Below are 9,864 nucleotides of genomic sequence, written 5' to 3'. Positions count from 1 at the left end.
AGAAAGAAATGGGGACTGTGACTGGGGAGGAGACCAAAGCTGTTCACAGTCAGGATAGCAGAGGCTCTAGCCTCAAAGCTTCTCAGGACTGGAGTTATAAATACCAAGGGCCCAGTAATACGGGTACCTCTCAGATGACTAAAAAAATCACAGGATATAAAATGTTTACCCTTAAAAATATGTATGAGTTCATCTAAAAGCATCTTTTGCCACTATGGGCTCTTGAAGCAAAAGTGTACAAAAGGCTGGTTTAGTTAATTGGGGCTGGAGAGATGGCTCAGTTGTTAAGAGCACTGGCTGCTTTTGCAGAGGACCTGGGTTCAATTCCAAGCACTCATATGGCAACTAATAATCATCTGTAACTACAGTTCCAGGGGGAATTTGACACCCTCTTCTGACCTCCATATGCATTGCACAACATGGATGCACTTACACACATCCAGGCAATACATTGATACACATAAAATAAAAGTAATAAATGATTTTTTTAAAGATTATAAGAGCCAGAGGTGGTCAATGAGTACAAGGAAAGTGTGGTTTCCAGAAATAACGGAAGAGTTACACATATGAATCCACAGTACTTGTGAAGCCATGCACAAGACCTACATAAGCCCAATCTGGACCTAAGATCAACACAGAGGGAGAATGTGTACAAGATGTCCCAGCCCTGCCTGTGTGGGGACCTAAAGGCCCCAACTTGCATAGGTCTGAAAGGAAGTTACTGGGGACGCGGCCTGGCTTGCTTTGAAAGTCAAGAATACTTCCCCACTGCTGGGTGCACAATCAATGCGTGACCATCCTTAAGATACACCCTCGGAGGGGGAAGGGGGAGTTCCAGGTGCTTTTATAAGCTTTGGAACACTTGCAATAAATAAGTCACTGCTTGACTAGGCTCCCCGTTGCATCTGAGTGTCCCCAGGTAATGGGGGCAGTGTGGGCTGGCAAACGGCGTGCTTACTCATCCCCAATTCTCACCTCGCTGGGGGTCACGGGTTCGAGTCCCCAGCATCATTCTTGTTATTAAAAGCCCTTCCAAGAAGGCTGGATAGTAACTCAGTGGTAGAGCACTTGCCTGGCATGCATAAGACCCTGGGTTCAACCCCCAGCACTGTGAGGAAAGGGAAGAAAAGTAAAGTTGCTTCAGCTCAGCATGGTGGTACATGCTTGCAATCCTAACACTTGGGAGGCTGAGATAGAAGAATCGTGACTTTCAGGCCAGCCAAGACTCCAGAGCAAGTTCCAGGATAGCCTGTACTTAATGGCAGAGCTATGTCTCAAAACTCCAAATACCCAGGCATGGTGTCACACTCCTGTAATCCTGGCCAGTGAGAACTGGAGGCAGGAGGGCCAGGAGTTCAAAGTCAGCCTCAGCTACCTAGAGGGGTCAAGGCCAGCCTGAGATTCATGAGATCCGGTCCCTAAAACACAAAAACCTGGTCTGTGTGTGCTGTGTCATCAAGTGCTTTGCACATAAAACATATTTAGTTAGTTCTCTCAACAACCCATATGAGGTGGCTCCCCTGAAAACATGCCACACTGCAGATGAAGAAACTGAGCCAGAGAGCAGCCGAGTCATTTAGTTAAGATCATGCAGGCTGTCAGTAGCAAAGATGAGATTCTGAACCAAGCAGTCAGATTCCAGAGCCTGGGCTCTTTCCTAGAATCACCTCCTCTTCACCAGAGAAAAAGCATAAAAAGGTTTTATTCTGGGACACTCTTGTCCTCATCTAAAGTTCTCTGAACAAAAGCTGTCTTTCTCAGGAATGAGTTTGCCTTCAGTGGGCAAAGGGAGACATTGGGCACACATCAAGAGCTAAGGTCGGGCTAAGAAGTTGACTTCTGAGTGGACTATTGAGTCCTTGCAATTGAAACAGCCACTCTAATGCTCTGGCACAGTATTAATACCAGTTGCCTAGTACCAAAAAGAAAAACTCCTGGAAAGGAAACACAGGATTGCATGCTGCTTCCTGTCTGGGTTGGATCTGGAGGAAAGGGGAAGGAAGGGGGAAGGGGGAAAGGGGAAAGGGGAAAGGGGAAAGGGGAAGGGAAGGGAAGAAAAAGGGAAGAAGGGAAGGGAGGAGAGAGGAGAGAAGGGGAGAGATTGCAGCAGGTGGCTCCACTTGGTTCTTGCAAAATGGACTGTCAAAGCACTTGTGGCAGAATATTCTAAAAGCAGGTTGAAAACCATGACATTCCTCCTCGCCATATAGCAACCCTCATACGCATTCATTTTTGTGGAAAGTGAAGGTAAAGCACTGGAAGATTGTTCATCTGGCATGATGGGCCCTCCAGCCACTGCCTCTCAGTTGGCCATCCTGCTAAGCATAACCAGCTGGAACCTACTTTTGTTCCTTTGGGAACAAAACTTTGCCCCTGGGCTTGAAGCTCTATCATTGAGCAGTGAAGTGTAACTTTAGCTACATTCTCTCTCTCTCTCTCTCTCTCTCTCTCTCTCTAAAAAAAAACCTGAAGGAATAAAACTTAAGTAATACAAACTGAAATAAGCACTATTCGAAAAAAGCTCACAAACCAGAGGTTGCTACTTCTAATATTTTATGTCCAGTGTGCATATAAAATTTAATAGTCCTTGGATACTGTTTACTGACATTTTCTTGAACATTTATGATATCATGGATTGTCTTTAGAGTATTGAAAGTTCCATATTCTAAGTAAACATGACATTCACATTTTCCATCTATGTACTTCTGTCCTCTGTTCTCATAAGTAAATATGTCTTTCATTTTTAAATTTTAAAATAATAAAAAAAAGTAATTATGTATATGTCTGTGTGGGTATATGTCTGTGAGTGCAGTGCCCACAGAGGTCAGAAGAGGGCATTCTATCACTTGGAGCTGGACTTATAGGCAGTTGTGAGCCACTGGACCTCAGTGCTAAGAACTGAACTTGGGTCCTCTGCAAGAGCAGTATGAGCTCTTCACCACTGAGGACCAGGTTTGTGTCCCAGCACCCACATGGCAGCTAACAACCTTCTGTAACTCCAGTTTCAGAGGATTCAATGCTCTCTTGTGGTCTTTGTGAGCATTTCACAATACATGCAAGCAATACATTCATACACATAAAAAAATAAAATATTTCTTAAAAAATAGCTTCCTAGGGTTTCTTTACACAAAATAAGAAAAATTTGAATATATATTCACATTCTTCTATAAGTTTTTACACAAAGCTAGCATTCTATACACATTTGGGCTCCTGGGTTGTCTCATGACACATTTTCGTCTGCAGTACTGTCAGTGGCTATGTCAGTATTGTGTTGCTTGATTAAAGACTGAATTATTTAACTCATCCCCTATCTTTGGATATTTTAGCTGTTTCAGAATAGTCTAATAATTCATCCTTGTATGCAACCCATGATTTCTCAGGATATAGTGTTTGAAACTCTGCTAGGCTTTTTTACCTTATTTTCAAATGACTCCTGAAAGATAATACCACCTTATCTGCCCCCTCCCAACTCCTGCAATGGCAGTAGCAGGTTAAAGGGGAACTAGTGCTGGAGAGAAGGCTCAGCAGTTAAGGGTGCTTGCTGCACAGTCATAAGGACTGGAGTTCTGATCCCAGCACCCATGCAACAAACCAAATGTCCTGAAAACAACTATAATCCCAGCCTTGAGGGATCTGATCTGATGCCCTCTTCTGGCCTCCAGGTTCACAGGTGAATGTGTTGATACACACACACACACACACACACACACACACACACACACACACACAAATATGTTTTAATGTAAACCAACTTGAAAAGAGGCTGTTTGCAGCAGTGAACTTTGTCATATACAAGAAAAAAGAGCAGGAAGACATGGTGGATTGATAGTTTAGAAATCATGGAGGGAGTGGGATTCGGTAAGAAGGAGTTGGGTCTTTTTGAAAGAACTTATGGGAAATGGAATGAGATGCAAGTTCTGGTCTTGCTTCTGACAAGACACCTGGGCTAAGTCACCAGATCTTCAAGTCTGTTTTCTCATCACTGGAAAAACCTAGGTGCTTAGGGGTTTTCCTTGGATGTATTTTATTCCAAAAGGACTTACAAATTTGAGGGAGCCTTTACTGGCTCCAACATTCTTTGGTTTTATAATTGAGCTTTGTGCTCAGAGGGCATACAAGTTGAGGGGCTCTTTATGGTGGTTCCGTTTCAAAGGGATAGAAGTCACTCTTCTAATTCTCTGTGTCACTTATCTCTGTTCAGTTTCAGTTTCTCTGTTATGCCAAGCCTAACTTCTCATCACCCACAGACCTTAACTCTCATAGATGGCCTTTCACAGAATTCACTGAGAATTGAAGGAATGTTAGAACTGTGAGATTCCTGTCTGCATAGATACATGCATATTTTAAAATATTTTATTTTTAATTTATGTGTATGAGTATATTGCCTGCATGTGAGTGCACCTGTGTCATGCAATGTCGTGGAGGTCAGAAGAGGGCTTTGGATTTCCCTGGAACTGGAGTTAAGGACAGTTCATAGCCGCCATGTGGGTGCTGGGAATCAAACCCGGGTCCTCTGTAAGAGCAGTCAGTGCTCTTAACTGCTGAGCCCTCTCTCCAGCCCCATTACATGCATATTTTTAAGCACTCCACTACTTATTTTTGGATGAGGTTATATTAATCTTCAATAGCAGCAAGAGGCAAATATATGATTCCCACAAATTGCATATCTGGAATGGTGGAATATGAGATTTGACTCTGTGGTATAATGCATTCACGGATGACAAGAAGGGAGGCAGTTCTAACACCATCCCAAATCAGGCCTGCCTGATGTGGGGGTCAGTGGTCAACCAGCCTCTGTGGGTGAGTGCTAAGTTGTCAGGTCAGTGCCAAAGCTGTCTGTCAGAAGCTTCCCAGGATTCACCAAGTGAGAACTTTGGTCACTGAAGCAAGATTGGTCAAGAATCAATACCCCCTCCAGCCATTTCTGTCCTTTCTTTACAGCAAGCAAGCTACAGAGAATCCCAGTGTGCAGGGTCTGGAGACACTGATAGAAACAATCCAGATGCACTTGAAAGACCATTCATGCAAAGACAACATCCATGAAGCGTTTCAAATTTACGACAAGGAGGCTTCAGGATATGTGGACAGAGAGGTGTTCTTTAAAATCTGTGATTCTCTTAATGTCCCAGTGGATGACTCCTTGATTAAGGAGGTCAGTACAAATTGTGGTTTTGTTTGATTGTAGAGGCTGAGCATTGGCCATTCTTTCTAAAGACCTTTGTGATAACCAGGGAAGGCTTAGGATGTTCAAATCAGATCTCCTATTCTGTCCTGATGATGGCATTTCACCAATTCTCACATTGGCATCCTTTTCTAATTGTTGCCACAGGACATCTTTAGATAGGTCTGGGGTCAGGCAGCACAGGACAGTTGCTAGACCAGCATGTCAGAGCTGAAGGAGGGCACTTATCAAGACATTCTCATTGATTATGAACACTGAGGTTTCACTGACATTCTTGAAGACCTTTAAGCAAGAAGGAATGTTCTGAGATTAAGATTCATTTAGGAAATTATTTTGTTTAGGGCTAAAATGAGTACGTCAGAGATGAGGATTCTTTTTCTTCTTTAGGACATGAATGTCGGTAATGAATGGGGAAGGTCAGATAGGAGGGTATTTGTTCATGTGAGCTAAATACCCATTTAGCTCCAGATACCTTTGATTGACAGTATGACTGACTTTTGATTTTCATGGCATTCATACTGTGTGATACAGGAGACAACAGCAGCCATTGGGAAGAAGGGCAGGTAAGGGGTGGGTGAGGTGGATTTGCATGTCTTATAAAGGAAACCATAGCCAGTCCTTGTTACCAGTCACTGTTAACCTTCTGGGCACAGTTTAAGCAGTGATGTAACTAGATTCCTCTATTAGGCTGGAATAGCAGAAGCCTACTATTTAAGGGTTTTTAGTTCTTGGAAGACAAAAGTATTACATCTGAATATAGCAATGAAAGTGTTCTGAAGCTGGGTGTGCCATGCTAGCACACATTTGTATTCTCAACACTCGAACACTACAAGTTCAAAGCTAGCCTGGGCTACAAAGTAAGACACTGCCAAAAAAAAAAAAAAAGCACTTTGCAAATAACAATGTCCCTATAAAATATGGCTATTACAGCTGTGGTTTCACTAAGTATAAGATGGGGATTAATGCCTGGCCTACCTTCCTGGATCACAGGATCCTTTCAGACTCAACTGGGAATATAAACACTGAATTTTGTTTGGGTTGGCAAAGACTGGGGCTCCTTGTGTGTAAGTGTGCTCTGCAGCTCTGCTGAAGAACGCCCTCCTCACCTGTTCTCTGTTCCCTTCTGCAGTTAATCAGAATGTGCACGCATGGAGAAGGCAAGATCAACTACTATAACTTCGTTCGTGCTTTCTCAAACTGACCTGACCAAGAACAGGATATAAATTTTCAACACTGGACCGACACCTAGAAATCTACTTTGTGCTTTCCATAGAGGCATTTACAGCACTCCGAAGTTGTACATCTCCTTCAGTTCTTATATTTCACTACCACTAAAGTCTAAATTAAATTGGTTCCTAGAGCATGGAAGATTGGTGCCTTATTTTGAGCAGTAGGGACATCATGATGATCAATTTTATGTGCCAACTTGATGAGGCTCTAAGGTATTGAGTTCATCTAACACTATTCTGAGTGTGCCTGAGCGTGGTTGGAATGAGAATAACAACTGAATTGGTAGACAGCAAGGCAAGCCACATTGCTCTCCTTAAAGTAAGTAGGCCCAAACTGTAATTTGAAAGCTGAATAGAAACACAAACAGACCTGAAGTAAGAGAATTCCTCCAGCCTCACTGCTTTTAAGCTGCCTTCAGAATCAAACTTCCTGGGTCCTGAACCTGCAGCCAACAGACTGGAGCTGAACTATTACTTTCCATTTTCCAGCTTGGGACTCAGCCTGCACATGCATGCAGGCACACATACCACAACATACCATACACAATTAGTTTTCTGATTCTCTGGAAAACCATAATGCAGATATAGAATGATTAAAAGCAGAGGGAATGATAGAATTTTTCTAGACACATTTGGGATGTTGAAAATAAAGTCCACAGCAGCACTATGGCTGCTAGCCACGGGCCCCACCACTGCCTGCTCTGCTGCCCCAATTTTGTAGAGAAATACACATGCTTTTCCAAAGTGTGGTTCTAGGCTCATTAGCAGAACTACACTTGAAAAACTGAGGATCTGAGGTCTGGCTCAGTGGTAGAGTTCTTGCCTAGTATATGCAAGACCCAAGGTTCAATCCCAAATATCACCACAAATATAATTTCTTAAAAATGGAATAGAAAATAGTGTCATATCCATGGTATCATACATATTTTCATAAAACCTCTGAGTATTTACTGGGTTGTGATATACACATTTTTTAGAAAAGAACTTCTTTTGGAAAGCCTGGTCTAGTTTCTGGTTCCACAACTCTGGCTGACAGCCAGGGCTTCTCTTTGACTGAAGTCAGCCATGTTAGATTCTTCCCTGCCACCCAGAATGTGGAGTGCTGAAAATGGAGTTTTATAGGACCCAGTGTGCCCAGGTCCTCTCAGAACTGCCAGGGAACCTTCTTGCCTTTGCTTCCTCAGGAGCAAAGCCACCTCTAACCAGCTTGCTTAAAGGCTGCAAATGTATTCAGAGCTCCTTTCCCGCTCCAGATTATCTCAGGAAGAAACCGCGCTTTCTCTGCATGTCACTCATATTTAAAGTTTCTTTGTAACTACTTACGAAGTCCATTTTGATCTAAACTACTCTAAGCTCTATCCTGCCTGCCCCATCCAGTCTTGCCCAGGCCTGCAGTGTTCAGGAAGCTATGTGGGTGGACAGGTGGTCCTGCCTCTGGCTTTTGTATCCTCTGTTGTTTCTATCTTTTGTAAGGTATAGGATGAGTTAAAGGATAGAACCAGAAAAAAAAAAGGGAGCAACTTACTATTTCTAGGGCTGGAATGTCATAATGTGGAGCCACAGCTGAAATGGCAGGTGCCAAGGACCAGCTTGTTCTCACTCACAGGGCACCTTCTTGAGGAAGCTGTTAGATCACTTTCCCACAGAAATCTAGTGCACTGTTCTCAAATGCACAGTCCAGTGTCCCCAACTGCTTGGCTCTAACAGCACGCTCCCCAGCCTCCTTCACTTCCTCAGAAGGGTCTCTTGGGAGGAGGCCTCTCAGACTGACATCTACTCTTGCTCAGTGCTCTTTCCCAGAAAGCATTCAGCTCTGCAGTTAGGCAGCTCAACCCCATTCCTTTGGGCTTATTTTAAGTAAGCATCCGCCACCCAAATATGCTCTCTAAACTCCAAGGAACTGGGCCAGGGAGATGACTCAATGGGTAAAAGTGCTAGCTGTGCAAGCCTGACAACTAAGTTTGGATCCAGGAACCCAGTAACATGCATTATTTATAATCCCAGCACTTCTACAGTGAGATGAGAGGCAGAGGCAGGAGACCTCGCTCACCTGGAATATGCAGCTCAGTGTCAGAAACAGCAAGAGAAACCCTACCTCAACAGAGAGCTGACTCCCATAAGTTGTCCTCTGAAGTGTGTGGATCCGGCACCCGATAAGTCTTATTTATTATCACGCCCCCCCCTTCTCAGGGGAAGGGGGGGGGAGGGGGGAGACCCCCCCCCCCCCCCCCGCCACTCCCGCCCTGGGAAACTCACAGGGCAGCTATCCTGGAGTACCCCGTTCAGTGGCGAACAGGACGGAAGACAAGGATTGACCCCTAAGGCTGTCCTCTGTTGTCATCATGAATACATACTGTGGCACACTCACCTTCACACACAATGCATATTTAAAACTTGGGCTAGTTAAGTGAAGTGCCCCTTAACAGTCTCCAATCTTTCTCAGCTGTCCCTCACTCCTGTAGAAGAGGAAAGTTATCAAAAGCCATGGCTGCCTCCTCAGAATCTTTCACAGATATATATGGAAATGCCTCTCAATTTTTGTCACTGGCTTTGGGCTTTTGTTGAAATGGAGGTGTTCACATTTAATATCCTATTCCCTACCCTTTTAAGTCCCAGTGCTCACGGCCCCTCAAGTCTCAGTTCTGACCACTTATCTCTTCATCTTGTCCACTAGATACAATACTGATAGCTATCTTTCTGCTACTCACTGTAATTGTTAGAAGCTTCAAGGAGAACTGGGCCTTATATCAGATTGCCACACTCTTATTCCAAAGCTTGCTCCCTATGCCTCACCTTGCATCTTCCAAATTTGTCCAAGATTGAGAAGAGCTGATAATATGATTGAAAGGTATGATTGTTACTTTATAAAAGACCACAGCCAGTGAGGCATTGCTGTGGTATCTTCAATCACTGCGATCTACAAAGTCAGAGCACATCACTTCCCTCTGAGATCCAGAGTGGCAGGGCAGCCAAAAGATGCCACTAATTCCCGTAGGTCACTGTTACAGCATGCATCTTGAGGCCTGGGCTCGAAGAAGAGAGCTGAGTGTGAATCTGCAGTGAGCAACACTGAGATATGACCAGTGCTTCATGTAAGCTGCTAGGGAGTGGAATCAGAATTAGCACTACCAACTAGCTTACAGCAGCAGTACCAGGTAGCTGCAGTTACCAGATTTAATGGATGGATGCATCCAAGACTGATAAAGATGGCTTATGATTTCAAGACTAAGAAAAGCTGCCTTATGGGTAAAGACTGGTTGGTGGTGAACCAATACTCAGTGTTGGGCGTGTGCCCAATGCAACACTAGGGAACCTCGAGCACACTGTCAGTAATGAAGACATACCACTATCTACAAGCTTTTGGGGTATTTCGGACAAACAAGTAGAGAAGACATGTCTAGATACCGTTTCTGGATAACCAGCAGTCCCTGGGCAAGTAATTTCTGAATATCC

At 43.9% G+C, this 9,864-nt stretch overlaps 1 protein-coding gene across 2 annotated transcripts in view; it reads left to right on the top strand.

The window, feature by feature from the left end:
• The window catches only part of Efhc1 (EF-hand domain containing 1), a 66,994-nt gene extending 60,448 nt beyond the window's left edge, over positions 1–6,546 (top strand). Inside the window, exons 10-11 of one of the 2 annotated variants that reach the window (XM_008825208.3) lie at positions 4,942–5,152; positions 6,312–6,546. In XM_008825208.3, coding sequence (XP_008823430.2) covers positions 4,942–5,152; positions 6,312–6,383 — 283 coding nt within the window. In that variant the 3' untranslated portion in view covers positions 6,384–6,546. The remainder of the gene's footprint in view (positions 1–4,941; positions 5,153–6,311) is intronic. The other variant, XM_029559732.1, reaches the window with a different exon arrangement.
• Positions 6,547–9,864: the final 3,318 nt, after the last annotated feature.

The sequence above is a fragment of the Nannospalax galili genome, unplaced genomic scaffold (assembly GCF_000622305.1).
Source record: "Nannospalax galili isolate Female #2095 unplaced genomic scaffold, S.galili_v1.0 scaffold329, whole genome shotgun sequence".
Lineage (NCBI taxonomy): Eukaryota > Metazoa > Chordata > Mammalia > Rodentia > Spalacidae > Nannospalax > Nannospalax galili.
Note: the sequence above shows the minus strand (reverse complement) of the source record. Positions and strands in the feature narration are given on the sequence as shown.